The 21,166-nt window shown below is 44.2% G+C and overlaps 1 protein-coding gene across 1 annotated transcript in view; it reads left to right on the forward strand.

Moving 5' to 3' along the window:
* Positions 1-21,166, forward strand: part of slc15a4 (solute carrier family 15 member 4) — a 122,665-nt gene that overhangs the window by 35,140 nt on the left and 66,359 nt on the right. Inside the window, exon 5 of the mRNA XM_038790263.1 lies at positions 9,744-9,912. Within this exon, the coding sequence (XP_038646191.1) occupies positions 9,744-9,912 (169 nt within the window). The remainder of the gene's footprint in view (positions 1-9,743; positions 9,913-21,166) is intronic.

The raw sequence follows: 21,166 nt of genomic DNA on the forward strand, positions 1-21,166 counted from the left end.
AGCTAGGGCATCAACTAGTTACAATCTATACCAGTGACTTGGATGAAAGGATACCGTACATTGTACCCAAATTTGTTGATATACAAACACAGTTGGGAAAGCAAAGAATGCAAAGGGTCTGTAAAAAAGATATAGTAGGTTCAGAGAGCATATGTTCAGGGTGAGTTAGACAGGTTTTTGATTTATCAGGGAGTCAGGGTTGCGGGGAGGGTAGAGTTAGGGGAATGAATTGATCAATCGTGGTCTTGTTAGATGGTGAAACACGACGAGGGGCTGAATGTTCTTATCGGCTGCAGAATGCCTGCTGAAAATAAGTTTGCATTCTTGAAGAAATAGAAGTATTGGTGCTTCACACAACACAAATGAAACAAATACAAATATTCAATCAGAAATAAAAACAGAAGATGCTAGAACTGCACAGTAGCACTGTAGATTCATAAGCATCTGTAGAGAACAAAGACAAGTTAATGTTTTGGTTCTGCACCCTTTTATTAGAACCAGCAAGTAAAAGAGAAGCAAGCTAAACAAAATGGATGCAAAAAGGAACTGCTTTATTGCTATTGTTAATGCTCTCCCTACAAACTCATTTATTTCTCTCAGTTGGGTTATCTGAGGAAGGGTTTGTTTCTATTGTAGTTGAGCAAGCTTCCTTGTGGGACTATAATGTGTAACATTATTGGAACACATTGAGGCCACCTCGAGGCTAAGCTGTCACATTGTTCAAATTGACAAAAATATGGATGATTGATACAACACTTCAGAACTTCATAATCCTTTCAAATCAGCACTTGCCAACAAGGCAAGTATAAAATGGAAATATTTAAAGAATTAATTCTTGTGAGGGGTAGGTCTTGCCTTACAAGTCTTATTGACTTCTTTGAGGAGGTGACCAAGCATGTGGATGAAGGTAAAGCAGTGGATGTAGTGTACATGGATTTTAGTAAGGCATTTGATAAGGTTCCCCATGGTAGGCTTATGCAGAAAGTAAGGAGGCATGGGATAGTGGGAAATTTGGCCAGTTGGATAACAAACTGGCTAACCGATAGAAGACAGAGAGTTGTGGTGGATGGCAAATATTCAGCCTGGAGCCCAGTTATCAGTGGCGTACCGCAGGGATCAGTTCTGGGTCCTCTGCTGTTTGTGATTTTCATTAATGACTTGGATGAGGGAGTTGAAGGGTGGGTCAATAAATTTGCAGATGATACGAAGATTAGTGGAGTTGTGGATAGTGAGGAGGGCTGTTGTCGGCTTCAAAGAGACATAGATAGAATGCAGAGCTGGGCTGAGAAGTGGCAGATGGAATTTAACCCTGACAAGTGTGAGGTTGTCCATTTTGGAAGGACAAATATGAATGCGGAATATAGGGTTAATGGTAGGGTTCTTGGCAATGTGGAGGAGCAGAGAGATCTTGGGGTCTATGTTCATAGATCTTTGAAAGTTGCCACTCAAGTGGATAGAGCTGTGAAGAAGGCCTATGGTGTGCTAGCGTTCATTAGCAGAGGGATTGAATTTAAGAGCCGTGAGGTGATGATGCAGCTGTACAAAACCTTGGTCAGGCCACATTTGGAGTACTGTGTGCAGTTCTGGTCACCTCATTTTAGGAAGGATGTGGAAGCTTTGGAAAAGGTGCAAAGGAGATTTACCAGGATGTTGCCTGGAATGGAGAGTAGGTCATACGAGGAAAAGTTGAGGGTGCTAGGCCTTTTCTCATTAGAACGGAGAAGGATGAGGGGCGACTTGATAGAGGTTTATAAGATGATTGGGGGAATAGATAGAGTAGACAGTCAGAGACTTTTTCCCCGGGTGGAACACACCATTACAAGGGGACATAAATTTAAGATAAATGGTGGAAAATATAGAGGGGATGTCAGAGGTAGGTTCTTTACCCAGAGAGTAGTGGGGGCATGGAATGCACTGCCTGTGGAAGTAGTTGAGTCGGAAAAGTTAGGGACCTTCAAGCGGCTATTGGATAGGTACATGAATTAGGGTAGAATAATGGAGTGTAGGTTAACTTCTTAAGGGCAGCACGGTAGCATTGTGTATAGCACAATTGCTTCACAGCTCCAGGGTCCCAAGTTCGATTTCGACTTGGGTCGCTGTCTGTGTGGAGTCTGCACATCCTCCCCGTGACTGCGTGGGTTTCCTCCGGGTACTCCGGTTTCCTCCCACAGTCCAAAGATGTGCAGGTTGGGTGGATTGGCCATGAAAAATTGTCCAAAATTCTATGATTAACCTAGGACAAAAGTTCGGCGCAACATCATGGGTCGAAGGGCCTGTTCTGTGCTGTATTTCTCTATCTATAATTGGGTTCTTTATTCGCCCCAAGAACATCAGAACATAGAACATAGAATTTACAGTGCAGAAGGAGGCCATTCGGCCCATCGAGCCTGCACTGGCCCTTGGAAAGAGCACCCCACTTAAGCCCACAACTCCGTCCCATACCCACAACCCCACTGGACATTAAGGGCAATTTATCATGGCCAATCCATCTAACCTGCACGTCTTTGGACTGTGGGAGGAAACTGGAGCTCCTGGAGGAAACCCTCGCAGACACTGGGAGAACGTCCAGACTCCGCACAAACAGTGACCCAAGCCGGTAAGCGAACCTGAGACCCTGGAGCTGTGAAGTGACGATGCTAACCACTGTGCTACTGTGCCGCCCAGCAGCTTCACTGTAAAGAGCCATAAAACAAGGATTCACAGCAAAGAAAAAAGCTGAGCGATGGAAGGAAAATGGCTGGTTTTTAACCATTTTATGAATGATTTTTAAACAAACGTTGAGGTTCTGTCCACACTTTTGGCATATTTGCGTGATTTTCTTGGTTTCTGGTAATTAAATAGAGAACCATTTTGAAAGGACAAGTTATTTCAGTTTACAAGCGTATTTTTGGATACTTACATGAACTGGCTGGTGAAGTGCATTAGAACATTATCCTTTCTGATTGAGGCCCAGATGTTTAATTTCCAATGATATGATCATCTTCCCAGACGAAGTATCATGCACCCTCGGTAATTCAAAGTCCTTAGCAGGAATTACTTACAGTTGTATTACTGTTTATATTAAATGGATTGCTCGGAGAGCTGGAATATTGCACTTATCCTGTATGAAGCATTGTTGTGAACATGTGGTTGAAGCTCACTAGTATGGACCAAAGGGAGCAATAACTGATCTGGAAGTATTTTATGTTGAAACTATGCCAAAGATAATCTATTGCATAGAAATGTTTCTTGTCTGGATCTTTTCTGTAATAACGATGCTGTTGCTTTCTGAAGTGCTATATAACTGTTTTATACAATTTATTTAAAAAAAAAACTCAGATTAAGCTTTCTATCCTGAAGTGCTATATAACTGTTTTATACGATTTATTCAAATAAACATTAGATTGATACTTAGTTTCCTTGCATTAGTATCAGAGCAAACTAGATGATGTGTGATAAAACAATGGCATTTATGGTATATTATTACAAGAGGCTCCTGATCAATTTTTACTTCATCTTTTCAATGCAGCTCTAAAAAGTGGCATATTGCTTTGAATACATATTATTTTATTTTCTCCTGCAATCTATTTCTTTCAACTGTAGGCAGCAGACACAAGATTAAACCTCGGTCTGTAGCTGCTGTTATCAACAACAAGTACTGATCTCACTCTTTTTCAGTCAGCCAAAACTGAGTGCAAAATCTGGTTGCTTTTGTGATGGGTTTTGGTGACCCAAAAGGTACAGTAAGCCCCTTGTAAGTAAAAATGTTTTAATAATACTGAGAATATTCAAACAAAGGCAGCCCAAGTTGATTGATTTATTATTATCACATGTATTAGTATACAGTGAAAAGCATTATTTCTTGCATACTATTCAGACGACGCATACTGTACATAGGAAAGGAAGGAGAGACTACAGAATGTAATGTTACAATCATAGTAAGTGTGTAGAGAAAAGATCAACTTAATACGAGGTAGGTCTGTTCAAAAGTCTGATTGCAGCAGGGAAGAAGCTGTTCTTGAGTCGGTTGATTCGTGACCTCAAACTTTTGTATCTTTTTCCTGACGGAAGAAGGTAGAAGAGAGGTATGTCCGGGATGCGTGGGGTCCTTAATTATGCTGGTTGCCTTTCCGAGGCAGCGGGAATTATAGACAGAGTCAATGGATGGATGGTGGGTTTGCGTGATGGATTGGGCTACATTCACGACCTTTTGTATTTTCCTGCGGTCTTGGGCAGAGCAGGAACCATACCAAGCTGTGATACAACCAGAAAGAATGCTTTCAATTGTGCATCTGTAAAAGTTGGTGAAAGTCATGGCTGACATGCCAAATTTCCTTGGTCTTCTGCAAAAGTAGAGTCGTTGGTAGGCTTTCTAAACTATAGTGTTGGCATGGGGGGACCAGGACAGGTTGTTAGTGATCTGGACACCTAAAAACTTGAAGCTCTCGACCCTTTCTACTTTGTTCCCATTGACGTAGACAGGGGCATGTTCTCCTCTACGCTTCCTGAAGTCGATGACAATCTTCTTTGTTTGTTGAAAAAGGAAAGAACACATCAAGCAGAGTTTTGCAAAGGTTGAAGTTATTTGTGCAAAAGCTCAAAGTAAATAAAAATAGGAATTGATTAAGTAGAAATATTGAAACGTGGCATAATATGTTCGCATGCAACATAAATTTTATGTTCGGGTTGGTAGTTAAAACGCACTGTAGAGGTATCAGTCAAACCATTTTCCTGATATAATGTCTTTTAGTTCCTGAAGCAAGATGCAACTTTAGATTTAACGAAAATTTGAATTTCAGAAACATTATTGGAGAATCTGTCACCGAAGTATGAGATTTTTGGAGTGTATTACAGATGAATTTAGTTTAGAAGTATGAGTAATCTTCATCCTTTGCAGATTAAATTGTCACAAATGTATTTAAAACTGACTTTCACAGGTAATTAAATGTGTTTTTCAGAAATATCAAAAATGGTATGAGTATCTGGAGGTCCCATTAAAAATGAAGCTTTAGCCACTATCTGTTGCCAATTTGGCTGTATTACAAGAATACTTTACATTTGTAGTTGATATGTTGAAACAGGATTTTTATTCTGCTGCCATGTTTTTTTTATCCGTTCATGGGGCGTGGGCATCTCTGGCTGTACCAGCATTTATTGCCCATTTATAATTGCTCTTGAGGGGGCAGTTAACAGTCAACCACATTGCTGTGGGTTTGGAGTCACATGTAGGCCAGCGCGGGTAAGGATGGCAGATTTCCTCCCCTAAAGGACATTAGTGAACCAGATGTTTTTTTACGACAATTGGCAATGGTTTTATGGTCATCATTCCCGTACCAGCCTCCCCGAACAGGCATCGGAATGTGGCGACTAGGGGCTTTTCACAGTAACTTCATTTGAAGCCTACTTGTGACAATAAGCGATTTTCATTTCATTCATCGTTGGACTTATTTATTGAATTCAAATTTCACCATCTGTAGTGGCGGGATTTTGTTGCTCGTTCTGGTGAGTGTGCTTTACACTCGATTGGTTCTGTTTTATTCCTTAGCTCTAGAGTTGCTAGGTATCTTTATGATACCACCACGAGGTTCAAGTTCAAGTTCAGATCAATGACTCAATACACCAGTTAGTAAGGTTCAATCACACATTTATTATTTACACAGTAAATCGATACTCATGCAACTAATAATAACGGACTAAACTATTCCTACCACTATAAGCCAATACTTATCTTCGATAAGGGAACCCACTGGATCCCTGTCCTGAGACTGCAGGCTTCCCAGTTGGTACGGGCTAAGGGGTCAGGAGTGTCTATTCTCGTAGCGAGCGTTGGTTGGACACTTACTTGTCGGTGTAGCTGTTGGCCAGGCCTCTCCCTCTCACGTTCAAGTTCTTCGAGAGCTGCTGCAAAGGTGTTCTACTGGGAGGGTCGGCTAAGAGAGAGATCTATACTTGGGACCTGACTTTTATAGGTCACAGGAGCTTTGCGCCCATCTGGGCGGACCCTATACCTGCTTGCAATCGATTGGACCTCATACCAATCGATTGGTTTGAATTCCCCAATACTGGGTCTGTTTCCCGATCGCTGGGTGGTTCTTGGGGCTGTTTGGAACTTATTGTCCGGGACTCCTGCTGGCGCCGAAGAGTCTGGCTTGACCTTTGTTATTCTCGATTGTGCCCGGGAATCACCGGGAATCGCTCAATTAATATGCGCAACTGTTAGTTTCAGTGCTGTCTGGTTTCTTTGCAGACAGAATACAGAGGGAGATTCTGCAGCCTGCCTGTTTTCCTTACATTGTCCTGTTTTCCCTGCATGCATTTCAATTCTCCATTTTGTGTCGGGCAGTGGCCAACTTCGGTGGCTACACTTTGAACCTGGGTCCCCAGAACATTACTCTGGGACTCTGGTTTACAAGTCTAGTGACAATACCACAGAGCCACTGACTCCCTGGTAAGTTTGAAATGAATAGGATGGAAGACAAAATAAGTTGGGAATTAGTGCTTAGGTGATATGAAGCTTGCAGATCGCAACTGATCATTTTGGTCACTTTTTTGACACTTTATTATATAGGTTTTATAATTTAAAAGCTTCCACTGTGTGGAAGTAATGCTAAATTATAGGTCTAGTTGTAAAAAGGAACTTGAATATTAATTTCAATATGTTGTGCTGCCTTAAGAGACAGCAATAGCTATTTTAAGTATTGCATTAAACTGGAGGGTTATAGCAATTGCTTATTATGGTAACCTGGTACAAAACAGTATCTTTATTGCACATGGTTAAATCCAATTATGGCTGGAGATGGAAGTTTTAAGTTCTGTAATTCCAGATGTTATTTATCAGTGCTCCTTGACATGGGTAAAGCTGAACCAGAGTGTTTTCATTCATTCAAGTTGGATAGCTAATGTTGTCACTTTTTTTTGGTACATGCACTCAAGACATCTAGCATGATATTTAACAGCCTGCCTGCTTTTAAAGAAAAATGCAGCGTGCTTCGCTGTTTGATTTCTACATTAAAAGCCTTCATGTGTTTTTTTTGTAACGTTGAGTGGGACAAAAGCAAATGATTAAACTGCAGTGTTGAACCATTCTTTACATCTTGTCGTGGCTTTTTAAATATTTTGGCTACTTTTGGAGTAGTGAGTTTACAAGAAACTTCCATTACTACATTTTTGATTATATGTAATCTTTGTGCATGCATAGTGTTGGAGGTGGTAAAAGATCCCAAATAGTAAACTTGCAATGGAACCTACTCTACGCATAGGTAGGTGGTTACTAAATCAAATAGAAGCATACAAAGGTCCCACATCTGAGGGAGGAATTTGGTAAGAACGGTAATGTAGTAAATTAAGGAAGGAAATTAAACTTTTCACAAATGATTTGGTTATTAATAGTTGACAACATCATTCATGGGATGTGAGCACCACTGGCGAGACCAGCATTTATTGCCCATCCCTAGTTTTGAGAAGGTGGTGGTCAGCTGCTGCCTTGAACTGCTGCAGTCCATGTGGTGCAGGTACATCCACTTTGCTGTCAGAGAGGGAGTTGCAAGATTTTGACACTGATGGAGCTGCAATATATTTTCCTGATGTGGAGATGCCGGCATTGGACTGGGGTGAGCACATTAAGAAGTCTTACAACACCAGGTTAAAGTCCAACAAGTTTGTTTCAAACACGAGCTTTCGGAGCGCTGCTCCTTACTCAGGTGAATGAATAGATCTATTCATTCACCTGAGTAAGGAGCAGCGCTCCGAAAGCTCGTGTTTGAAACAAACCTGTTAGACTTTAACTTGGTGTTGTAAGACTTCTTACTGTAATATATTTCCCAAGTAAGGATGGTAAGTGGCTGGGGGGTGGGAGGGAGGGTGGATCTTGCAGTTGGTGGTGTTCTCGAGTGGCTGCTGCCCTTCCCCTTCTAGATGGTAGTAGTCGTGAGTTTTGAAGGTGCCTTTGTGGGTTCCTGCAGTGCATTTTGTAGATGCTACACACTGCTGCCACTGAGTCAGTGGTGGAGGGACTCGATGTTTGTCGATAGGTTGCCAATCAAACAGGCTGCTTAGTCCTGGATGATGATGTTGGAGCTGCATTCAACCAGGCAAGTGGAGAGTATTCCATCACATTCCTGATTGCTTTGTAAATGGAGGACAGGTTCTAGGGGGTCAGGAAATTAGTTACTTACTGTAGGATTTCCAGCCTCTGACCATCTCTGGTAGGCACAGTATTTATTTGGCCAGTCCAATTCTGTTTCGGATCAATGGTAACTCCCAGGATGTTGTCAGTGAATGACAACATTCATTATAGTTGACTTTCATGGAGTGATGGTATGATTCTCGTTGGAGATGTTCATTGCTTGGCACTTGTGTGGTCTATTTCTTGTGTAAAAGGGCATACCTAGGCAATTTTCCACATTGCCGGGTAGATTGCTCATGTTGTAACTGTATTGGAACAACTAGGCTAGGGGAGTGGCAATTTCTGGATCTCGTCTTCAGTACTGTTGCCAGAATATTGTCCGGGTCCATAGCCTTTGCTGTATCCAGTGCCTTCGGCCATTTCTTGATATCATGTGGGGTGAATCAAAATATCTGAAGACTGTCATCTGTGATGCCTGGGACCTCAGGAGGAGGCCAAGACAGATCATCCACTCGGCACTTCTGGCTGAAGTTGGTTCTAAATACTTCAGCTTTATTTTTTGCACTGATGTGCTGTGCTCCCCCCATCATTGAGGATGATGATATTTGTGAAGCCTCCTTCTCCAGTAAGTTGTTTAGTTGTCCACCATCATTCACTACTCGATGTGACAGGACTGTGGAGTTCAGACCTGATCTGTTGGTTGTGAAATCGGTTAGATTTGTCTATCACTTGTTGTCTATGCTGTTTAGCATGCAAGTAGTCCTGTGTTGTACCTTTACCAGGTTGACACCTCATTTTTGCATATGCCAGGTGCTGCTTCTGGCATACCCTCCTACACTCTGGGTCGAACCATCTTTGGTCAAAACCAATTTTTAAATACAGTTAGCAGACCCATGAATGCTTTATGGAGATGCCTTGGATAAACCACTTTGAGAGAGATCCTTCAGGAACCAGCTTGCAGATTCTTGCCTATGTCAAACTACTGTTTTAATGTACCAGCATTTGGCAAAAATATCCTGTTCTATTCACAGTCAAATCTTTTAACTAAACTGTTGTTTGAAAAGCTGCTGGTCTGTTCACATCCCAATCTAAACTAAACACCTGACTGCTTCAGTCCCTGGCTCTTCCCATTAACCACATCATCTCTATCCCACTAATTGGGTTATGACCATCTGACTAAGACTAAACACAATGTCTCTAATTATCTACTCCCCAGGGAACCATCTTTCTATAAACAAAACTCTATTAGCCTGATTCAGGTAAACAAGATGCATGATTAGAATTAATTATGTTTGAATTTTCATGCTGTAAACCTCTATAACTCTAATTGCACCTCTGTAGCCAAAGTATCTGTCTTTTAAAGACTGTTAACACTAACCCAGGCTTTTAACATCACAGCATCAGATACATAGAATACAATATATATATGAAATTCCCGCATTCATCACACCTCCAATACACATATTCACAAATCTGTTTTATATATTAAAGACAAAATTACAATGCTGTTTTATGGTAAATATTAGCGCATTTTGTAACAGAGAATTACAATCCATTGTTTGTTATACCATTATGTATTCATTTTAATAATTTCTGATCTCACTTTTTAAAATTATGTTCCAACAATGCTTTTCTCCAGCTTCCAGCAGCCTGGTTCACCATGTTTGATGCAGTGCTTATTCTGGTCCTGATCCCAGTGAAAGACAAAGTGGTCGATCCCATGTTAAAGAAGAAAGGCCTGTTGCCTTCGCCCTTGAAGAGAATTGCTGTTGGCATGTTTTTTGTCATGTGCTCTGCAGTGGCTGCTGGTAAGATTGCTTTTGTATATTTTTCAAGCAAGTTTATATTTCAGATTATCAAAATGTCTAACTGCTGCCAGAGAATTTGTAAATTGGAGACCTAAATATAAAAAAAAATGAGTTTTTCTAATACACGTTTTAAGCATTTCTGAATCATTGAGGTGTGAAGTCTGTTAAAGGCATGACTACTGATTCAGAACCCAAGGATATACCTAATATAAGAATCTAACAATGCAAAATGTCTTATTAATTGAAAAATCAAGGTGAAGCGACAAAGCTAGTGCAGGACAACATCTTGAGTTTAAAAAATGATCAGATTGAATGTAATGTCGTGAGACAAACACAAAAGAACAAGTATTTCAGAAAAGGGCCAGTGTATAATAACAATCATAATCTTTATTGTCACAAGTAGGCTGACATTGCAATGAAATTACTGTGAAAAGCCTCTCCTCGCCAGGTTTCGAGTTGAAATACCCCTCTAAATAGTTTTTGGTGTCATGGTCAAATATCAGTGAATTTATAAAACTATATTTGTTTTTGTTGCTCATCTGTGTAGGCTATGCCCCCCTCTGTCCAGAAGAGGAACTGCAAACTTAACTGTAGTACCAAAATTGCCTGGCATTGACTATCAATTTTGTTGGAATTATTTGCATTTGAATTGTTGCCAAGATTGTTACTGGACTTGCAAATGTCATTATCTCACCTGACTGTCAGGGTTGAGTAGTTTTCTTTTACTACTGATGCTGGGAAAACCAGTAGTTATCCTGACAATTGGAGTTTATGGAGCGCAACATATGGATCTCTTTAAATGAAGGCCTGCGTATCGAGGAACGATAAATTGATGTGTTAAATTAATGTCATATTAGACGGTGCCATGAAGACACCAAAATATTACGCTTTTCATCCCTATATAGAGTGCATCATATGAACCATACATGACTGAGATCCTGGTTGAAGACTGGTGGCATGAGAAAGTGGACCACATGATTGAAATTAAAGTCTGTATTAATGTTTACAGATTATTTCCTTCCCACTATTGTCGTCCTCATTGAATGATCACTGAACTGTGGTAAAAGATAGTGTGCCTCGATGGAATATGGAAACATAGGAAGTAGTAGCAAGAGTAAGCCATTCAACCCTAAAGTAAACTCATCGAAAGATCACCAAACAGTTGTAAAAGATGATGGTGTTTACTGTCAATACGGAGCATGCACCGTTGTACTATTTATTCTGTGACATTGGTAGTGACAGAGTAGACACGGGCTAGGACAGAAATGAAGCAACAGGAACTCAATTCTATCTTTTGCTGAGGAATCAAGGTTTTTACCTTTCAGTTCCAGCCAAGGTTCAGCACTCTGACCAGTTAAGTTAACCCAAGCTCCTACACAAATGCTACACGACCTGCTCATTTCTGCCCCGCTTAGAATTTATTCTTTATGTAAGCGTGCCTCTGCCGGCTCGTTTGCATTCTGATTTCTTATTTATTTACTGCAGTACTCCACTTGTTTCATTGATCATGCCACATCAATTTACAATGGCATTTTATAATTTAAATACAGCCCCTGACACAACTGAAGTTTGGAAGGACAAACTTTGTCATTGATTTTTTTGCGCATGTGTCAACAAGTGCCTCAATCCTCTTGTGTTGACAGGAGATCCATTGATATGGTGTCCCTTGATGGAACTGAGGAAATAGTTTCAGGAGTAGGCCATTTGGCCCCTCGAGCCTGTTCCACCTTTCAATTAGATACTGGCTGATCTTGTACCTCAATCTAATTTTTCTGCACTATCCCCATATTCCTTGATACCTTTACTATCTTTCACTGACTCGATGACTGTACCTCCACATATCTCTGGGGTAGAGAATTCAAAAGATTTACCATCCTCTGCATGAAGAAATTCCTCTTCATCTCTGTCGCAAATGGCTTACCTCCTATTCTGAGACTGAGACTGTTCTAGCCCAACGCCCCCCCGCATTCCTGCTCAGCGAAGGGAAACAAACTTTCTGCATCAACTTTGTTGAGCCCTTTAGGAAGTTTGAATGTTTCAATGAGATCGCCCCTCGTTCTGCTAAATTCTAGAGAGTACAAGCAAGTCTTCTCTGTCCTCCCTAATAGCACTACCTACACCACATGGGCTGCAGGGGTTCAAGAAGACAACTCACCATGACTTCTCAAGGGCAATAAGGGATTGGCAGTAAATTGTGGCCGATCAGTGGTTCACACGGTAATAAGGAAAAATGTGACACTAGCTAATAAATATGAGATGTCTCTTGCTCTCTCAACACAGTAGCCTGATCAGTAGAATATTTTGACACCTATGCTAGGCATGTAAGCTTTTGCTAGATCAACAATTTATGCTACAAAAGTGCAGGTACAACATGTTTCTACATCCATTGTGAATCAACAGATGTAGGGCCATTGGTACGAATCTACTGTGAAACCTACTTGGGGGCTACTTTGTTAGTTTACTCGGCGGTTTTGATTTTCTCAAAATGGTGTCAACGTCGACATGAGATAGCTTGCCATCTAGAAAATAAATGTGTTCATGTTTTTTTCTAATCTTTCATGTTCACTGTTGTCCTGCTGTATTAGTTTTCATTAGATTGCTAGTCATTATCTGTTTTAGGAAATGAGATATTACTCTTGGAATCTTTTATTTAGTTTTATTTTGCAGTTTTATTTCGCAATCTCATTCAGAAAGACCAAAAGGGTGACTAATGTTTTGCAACTGGTGGCAGCTCAAGAACCAGAAAAAGAGAATAGTTGATGCATGAACCACGAGAACTGGAGAGTATACAGGAGCCAATGGAGTTTGATCTTGGAGGCCAACCGAGAAGTTCAGATTGATACTGGAAAATGGTTGAGGAGCACAGGATGATCCACAAGGCCAGTGGGGGAGCAGAGAATGGTCCAGGAATGAAATGGAGGAGCAGAATAATAGCCAGAAAATCAGAAGCTGGCCCAGTTCAGTACCTCCACAAGCAGTGAAGGTACAGCCAGGAAAGCAGCAGAGCAACAAACTTCAAATCTGAAATGAGAAGAGCTGCGAAAAAGAAATATAAAATTAATTTCAAATGCACCTTCTGTTTTGAGAAACATTGGAATTGACAAGGTGCCACATAGGAGACTGTTTAAATAAGTTAAGAGCCCCTGATGTTAAGGGTAAGATCCTGGCATGGATACAGGATTGGCTGACTGGCAGAAGGCACAGAGTGGGGATAAAGGGGTCTTTTTCAGGATGGCAACCGGTGACTAGTTGTGTGCCTCGGGTCTGTGCTGGGACCACAACTTTTCACAATATACATTAATGATCTGGAAGAAGGAATGAAGGCACTGACAAAGAGTCATCGGACTTGAAACGTTAGCTCTTTTCTCTCCCTACAGATGCTGCCAGACTTGCTGAGATTTTCCAGCGTTTTTCCTTTCGTCGTCGATGAAGGCACTGTTGCTAAGTTTGCAGATGATACAAAGATCTGTAGAGGGACAAGTAGTATTGAGGAAGTAGGCGGGCTTCAGAAGGACTTGGACAGGCTAGAAGAATGGGCAAAGAAGTGGCAGATAGAATACGATGTGGGAAAGTGTGAGGTTATGCACTTTGGAAAGGAGAAATGGAGACATAGACTATTTTCTAAACGGGGAATTGCTTCGGAAAGCAGAAGCACAAAGGGACTTGGGAGTCTTTGTTCACGATTCTCTTTAGGTTAATATGCAGGTTCAGTCGGCAGTTAGGAAGGCAAATGCAATGTTAGCATTCATGTCAAGAGATCTAGAATACAAGACCAGGGATGTACTTCTGAGGCTATATAAGGCTCTGATCAAACCCCATTTGGAGTATTGTGAACAGTTTTGGGCTCCGTTTCTAAGGAAGGATGTACTGGCCTTGGAAAGGATGCAGAGGAGGTTCACAAGAATGATCCCTGGAATGAAGAGCTTGTTGTATGCAGAACGGTTGAGGACTCTGGGTCTGTACTCGTTGGAGTTTAGAAGGATGAGGGGCTCTTACTGAAACTTGCAGGATACTGCAAGGCCTGGATAGAGTGGGCGTGGAGAGGATGTTTCCACTAGTAAGCAAAACTAGAACCAGAGGGCATAATCTCAGATTAAAGGGACGCTCCTTTAAAACAGAGATGAGGAGGAATTTCTTCAGCCAAAGTGTGGTGAATCTGTAGAACTCTTTGCCGCAGAAGGCTGTGGAGGCCAAATCACTGAGTGTCTAAGACAGAGATAGGTAGGTTCTTGATTAATAAGGGAATCAGTGATTATGGGGAGAAGACCGGAGAATGGGGATGAGAAAAATATCAGCCATGATTGAATGGCGGAGCAGACTCGATGGGCTGAGTGGCCTAATTCTGGTCCTTTGTCTTATGGTCTTATGTTTCATAGTTTTGTAATAATATTTTATTTAGGTATTTGAAATTTTTTAGAGCAGTAACATAAACAATGACATCAACATGGTAAAATAAACATCCCCCCCCCAGCCCAATCTTCACGCACCTCAACCATACAAGAACAATCTACCCTCCCCTTTTGGAATACTGCATCTGCTGACATTTTAAATTTACCCGAGAAAGTCGACGAACGGCTGCCACCTCCGGGAGAACCCTAACATTGGCCCTCTTAAGGCAAACTTTATTTCCTTTAGACTAAGAAACCCAGCCATGTCACTAACCCAGGTCTCTACACTCGGGGGCTTCGAGTCCCTCCACATTAACAAGATCCATCTCCGGGCTACCAGGGAGGCAAAGACCAAGACATCGGCCTCTTTCGCCCCCTGAACTCCCGGATCTGTCGACACTCCAAAAATCGCTATCTCCAGACTCTGCACCACCTGTGTTTTTAGTACTGTGGACATTGCCTCAGCAAAATCCTGCCAAAACACTCTAAGCTTCGGGCATGCCCAAAATGTGGACATGATTTGCTGGTCTTCCCGTGCACCTCGCACACCTATCCTCAACCCTGAAGAACTTACTCATCCTAGCCGCTGTCATGTGTGCCCGGTGGACTACCTTAAATTGTATCAGGCTAAGCCTGACGCATGATGAGGAGGTATTAACCCTACTTGGGGCATCCGCCCATAGACCCGCCTCTCTCTCTTCTCCTAGCTCATCCTCCTACTTGCCCTTAAGCTCCTCCACCGGAGTTTCCTCCGCCTCCGAAAGCTCCTGGTAAATATCCGATAACATCCCCTCAACCCAGTACTGGAAACTGCTCTACCCTGTATCGCCTGTGGCGGCAGCAGCGGAAAGGCTGGCACCTGTTTTCTCAGGAAGTTTCACACCTGCAAATACCTAAAACCATTCCCCGCTGACAATTTAAATTTATCCTCCAAAGCTTTCAAACTGGGAAAGCTCCCATCTATAAATAGATCCCACATCATTCCAATTCCTGCTCTCTGCCAACTCTGGAACCCGCCATATAGCCTCCCCAGTACAAACCTGTGGTTATTATAAATCGGGGTCCAAATCGATGTTCCCTCCACTCTCTTATATCTCCCCCATTGCCCTCAGAGCCACCACTACCACGGGACTTGTGGAGTATCGGGCCAGCGAGAACTGCAGAGGTGCCATTACCAATGCTCCCAGACTGGTTAGGGTTCTCCCGGAGGTGGCAGCCGTTTGTCGACTTTCTCTGGGAAAATTAAAATGTCAGCAGATACAGTATTCCAAAAGGGGAGGGCAAATTGTTCTTGTATGGTTGAGGAGCATGAAGATTGGGCTGGGGTGGGGGGGTGAAATGTTTATTTTACCATGTTGATGTCATTGTTTATGTTACTGTTATAAAAATTTTCAAACACCTAAATAAAATATTACTTTACATGACTCCGCCTCCATCTGCTCCCATGCTGACCCCTCCCCCACTTCCTAATCATGGCTATATTAGCCGCCCCGTAGTAATTGCTGAAGTTCGGCAGTGCCAACTCACCCTCCCCCTGACTGCGCTCCAGCAACACTTTCTTCACTCGTGGGGTTTTACCCGCCCACACACAGCCCAGAAAAATCTTACTCACTCGCTTGAAAAAGGCCTTGGGGATGAAGATGGGGAGGCACTGAAAGCCAAACAGAAATCTGGGGAGGACCGTCATTTTCACAGTCTGTACCCTCCCTGCAGTGATAGCGGGAGCATGTCCCATCTCTTAAAGTCCCCTTCCATTTGTACCAACCGGGAAAGGTTTAACTTGTCCAGTACCTCCCATTTCCGGGCCACCTGGATTCCCAGATATCGAAAGCTCTTCCCTACCATTCTAAGCGGCAGCTCTCCCAGTCTCTTCTCCTGTCCTCTTGCCTGGATCGCAAACATCTCGCTTTTCCTCATGTTCATTTTATACCCCGAAAAATTGCTAAATTCCCCCAAGAATCGTATTACTTCCCCCATCCCCTCCAACGGGTCCGAAATGTACAAGAGCAGGTTATTTGCATAGAGCAAGATCTGGTGTTCCTCTTCCTCCCCCCCCCCCCCCCCCCCCCCGGAACCAGCCCTTTCCTGTTCCAAGAGGCTCTTAACGCCATGGCAATGGCTCTATGGCCAGCGCAAACAATAACCAGGAGAGGGGGCACCCTTGCCTCATCCCTCGGTGTAGTTCAAAATACACCGACCTCAGCCGGTTTGTACGCACACTCGCTACTGGTGCCTGATAGAGCAACCGCACCCAGCCAATAAAGCCCTCACCAAACCCAAACCTTCCCAGCGCCTCCCACGGGTAATTCCACTCCATCTGATCAAAAGCCTTCTCCGCATTCATCGCTACCACCACCACCGCCTCTTCTCCTTCTGAGGGCATTGTTGCTCATTCTGGGTGAGTGTGCTTAACACTCAATTTGGCTCTGTTTCGTTACTTAGCTCTGGAGTCGCCAGGTATCGTTAAGATACCACCACAAGTTTCAAGGTCAAGTTCAAAGCAATAAAACCATACACCAATTAGTAAGTTCAAACAACTGAGTTTATTATAATACAATTATAATACTACCCATGCACACGCTAAGAGGATTAAATTATTCCTACCACTAAATAAACCAATACTTATCTCAAAGGGAACTGCCGGATCAGGGGACAAGGCCTCTTGCTCTGCTCTGGTCTGCAGACTTCAGGTTGGTACAGGTTAAAAAGGGGTCAGGAGTGTCTATCTCTGGTAGCGATTGTTGTGAGACACTTACTTGCTGGCGGCCGCTGTCCCAAACCTCTCCTCTCTCTCGGTCAAGATCTTCTTTGGTAAAAGCTGGTCGAGATGCTGGTCCAGAGAGGAGGGCTGGTTAAGAAGAACAAACTAAGTGTGGGACCTGTCTTTTATAGGTCCTAGGGCTTCGCGCCCTTTTTGGCGGACCCTTTACCTGCTGGGAATCGATTGGGTCTCTTCCCAATCGATTTGTTTGAATCCCCCCAATACTGAGGCTGTCCCTTGGCTACTGGGCGGGGCTTCAGGTGCTTTGTTTTCAAACCCCGCTGGTGCCGGGGTGTCTGGTTTCCCATACACTGTTGCAATCACTTCTCTATTTGTGTCCATTGTCCCTGGGATTGTTCCATTACTATGTTAAATATCCCGGAGATTGCCTCATTAGTATGCGGAATGTTCGTTTCGGTGCTTTCTGCTCTCATAGCAGACAGAATACACATTGGCTTGGTGCAGCCTGCTTGTGCTGCAAACATTGTCCATTTTAACCTGCAAGCTCTGCGTTCCTCCATTTTGTATTGAGGGAATGGCCAACTTCGGTGGCTACAGCATCATAATAACATTTAGAAGTCTTTGAACATTGGCCTTGAGTTGCCTGCCCTTAAAAAATCCTGTCTGGTCTTCCCCTATCATCCCCGGGACACAGTCCTCTATCCTTGTAGCCAGTATCTTAGCCAGCAGTTTGGCATCCACATTCAGTAGAGAAATCGGCTTGTATGACCCGCATTGCTCCGGATCCTCCTTCCGTTTCAGGGTCAATGAAATCGAGGCCTACGACATTGTTGGGGGGAGGACTCCCTTCCCTCTTGCTTCGTTACATGTTGTCACCAACAGTGAGCTCAATATCTCTGAAAACATCTTATAGAATTCCATTGGCCCCGGGGCCTTGCCCAACTGCATGCTCTCCAGCCCCTTGATTATTTCCTCAATCTCAATTGGGGCTCTCAGCCCCTCCACCAGGTCCACCTCCACCCTCGGGAACCTCAACTGATCCAGAAATTGCCTCATCCCCTCCACCCCAGCCCGTTGTTCCGACTCATATAATTTACTATAAAAGTCCTTAAACATCTCATTCACCCCCGCTGGGCCCAGGACAGCCGTCTCTACTCTTTACTGTACCTATCTCCCTAGCCGCCTTCCTTTTCCTGAGCTAGTTCGCCAACATTCTGCTTGCCTTTTCCCCGTACTCGTATATCGCCCCCCTTGCCTTCCTCAACTGTTCCACTGCTTTCCCTGTGGTCAACAGCCCAAACTCCACCTGTAGCCTCCGCCGCTCCCTCAGTAGCCCCGCGTCCAGGGCATCCGAGTATCTCCTGTCCACCTGGAGTATCTCCTCCACTAATCTATCCCTCTCAGCCCATTCCACCTTTTCTCTGTGGGCCCATATCGAGATTAATTCCCCTCCGACTGCTGCCTTCAAAGCTTCCCAGACCGTCGCTGCAGAGACCTCCCATGTATTATTTGTTTCCAGGTAGTTCTGGATGGACTTGTTAACCCGCCCACAGATCGCCCTGTCTGCTAGCAACCCCACATCCAGTCTCCACTGCAGGCGTTGCCCTCTCTCCACACTAACCCGTAGATCCATCCAGTGCGGGGCATGATCCAACACTGCGATTGCCGAATACTCAATATCCACCACCTTCGCTATTAACTCCCTGCTCAGAACAAAAACGTTGATGCGAGAGTATACCTTGTGGACATGTGGGGGGAAAAAAGGAAAACTCCTTCGTCCTCGGCCATGCAAACCTCCATGGGTCTGCTCCCCCCATCTGTTCCATAAAACCCTTCAGTTCCTTTGCCGCAGCCGGCCTCCTCCCTGTCCTGGATTTTGACCGGTCCAATTCCGCATCAATGATTGTGTTGAAGTCCCCTCCCATGATCAGGTTATGTGACTCTAAATCTGGGATCTTACCTAACACCCGCCTCATAAATTCCACATCGTCCCAATTCTGAGCATATATGTTCACAAGTACCACTCGCACCCCGTCCAGCTTCCCACTCGCCATTATGTACCTACCCCCCTTGTCTGACATGATTCTTCCTGCCTCGAATGCCACTCCTTTGCTGATCAAGATCGCTACCCCCCTGGTCTTTGAGTCCAGTCCTGAGTTGAACACTTGTCTAACCCACCCCTTCCTCAATCTCGTCTGGTCTGTAACCTTTATGTGTGTCTCTCGTAGCATTGCTACGTCCGCCTTCAGTTCCCTCAAATGCGCAAACACGCGAGCCCTCTTGATCGGCCCATTCAGTCCTCTCACGTTCCATGTGATCAGCCTGGAGGGGGGATTTCCAAACCCCCCCCCCCCCCCCCCCCCCCCCTGCCGACTAGCCATCACCCTTTTTCGGCCAGCCTCGATCTCGTGCCCTCTGCTTCCTCGAGTCCCCACTCGGGCTGTCGCCATTCCCGACCTCCCATTTGGCCCCTAGTAACAGTTCCTCCCCTGTCAGCAAAGCAGCTCCCCCCCCCCCCACCCCCTAGCAACAACACTAGAAACCCAATCACCCAAGTCATGCTCCAGCTTAACACCTGCTCACCCCCACTGCACTTCCGAGAGTCAGTTGACCCATGCTGACTCAATAGCTCCCGCCCCTGGCACCAAGCAGCCTGTCTCCCTATTGTACTCTTCTCTTATCCCCACCCTCCCACATGAATAAGCATTTTAAAAGCATCACATTCCCCAGTAAACAAACAACAGAAAAACAGTGAAGAAACAGTCACTTTAGGAAAATAATGGCAAAACTAAATTCACAGCCCCCCCCCCCCCCCCCCCCCCCCACAAGGTCTCTGCAAGACAGATCAACCTTTAACTATCCACGCAGCCCATTATTTCACATCGAGCTACTTAAATTTATACAATCCAGCACCACAAAGCGCTGCCACAGTACTTCTCCAAGGCTTGTGTCTTTTAATTCGCCTCCAGCTTCATTTCTTTAATAAAGGTCGATACTATGTCTGTTTCAAAGTAGAAGTCCCGTTCCTCATGTGTGACCCACAGAAGGGCTGGGTACAGCATCCCGAACTTCACCCCCTTCTTAAAGAGGATTGTTTTTGCCCAGTTGAACCCAGCTCGCATCTTGGCCAAATCCGCTCCCAGGTCCTGATTGATGCGCAACACACAGTTCTCCCACTTGGTGCTCTGTTCTTTCTTGGCCCACCGCAAAACGTGTTCTTTGCCCATGAACTGCTGAAAACGTACCACCATGGCCCTCGGCGCTCATTCGCTCTGGGCTTCCTCGCGAGGGCTCTGTGCACTCTGTCCAATTCCAGGGGCCGAGGGAACGCCCCAGCCCCCATCAACTTCTCCAACATGTCCATCAGGTAGGCCCTCGCATCCGATCCCTCACTGCCTTCAGGGAGGCCAACAATTCTGAGATTCTGTCTCCTGCACCTATTCTCCTGGTCCTCCAGCTTCTCCTGCATTCTTTTCTGCCGGTCGTTCATCATCCGCACCTTGTTTTCCAGCACGGTTATATACTCCTCGTGCTCGGACAACATTTGTTCCACCTCCTGGATCGCTCTCCCGTGGGTTTCCTGATTCTGAACCACTTGATCAATCAAAGCCTTAATCGGGTCCAGCGTGTCCTCCTTCAGCTTGGCGAAGCAATCCTCGAAAAACTTCACCAGCTGCTCCGTCGACCACTGTGCCGTCTCCCCGCAGCCCTTGCTCTCCGCCATGCTGTCCTGTGTTACCAGCTCTGCTTGCGTCTCCCTTATAGGCCTTTGTCGTCTCACACGGCCACTTCTGGTCCAATTCTCCATCCATCGGAGGGGGATTTCTCCTTACTGTCTCTCTCTTCACTGATTTATCCCATAAAATCCAAAAAAGAAACGGGAGGAAAAGGTCCAAAAGTCCGTTACAGGCGGGAGCTATCAAACGTGCGACCTACTCCTCCATGGCCGCCACCGGAAGTGTTATGTTTCATAGTTTAGTGAAGGGACTAAGATTTCAACTTTTCCAAAATTGTTTGAACTTCTTTACCTTCACGATAGGCTAATTTTGCTGCTGCTATGTGCCATTATCTGTTATAGGAGATGAAGGATTAATACCGCCTGGGACAATAAGTTTAAAAATTATTCTCTGGAGACTTCTGTTAT

Source organism: Scyliorhinus canicula, chromosome 1 (assembly GCF_902713615.1).
Source record: "Scyliorhinus canicula chromosome 1, sScyCan1.1, whole genome shotgun sequence".
Classification (NCBI taxonomy): Eukaryota; Metazoa; Chordata; class Chondrichthyes; order Carcharhiniformes; family Scyliorhinidae; genus Scyliorhinus; species Scyliorhinus canicula.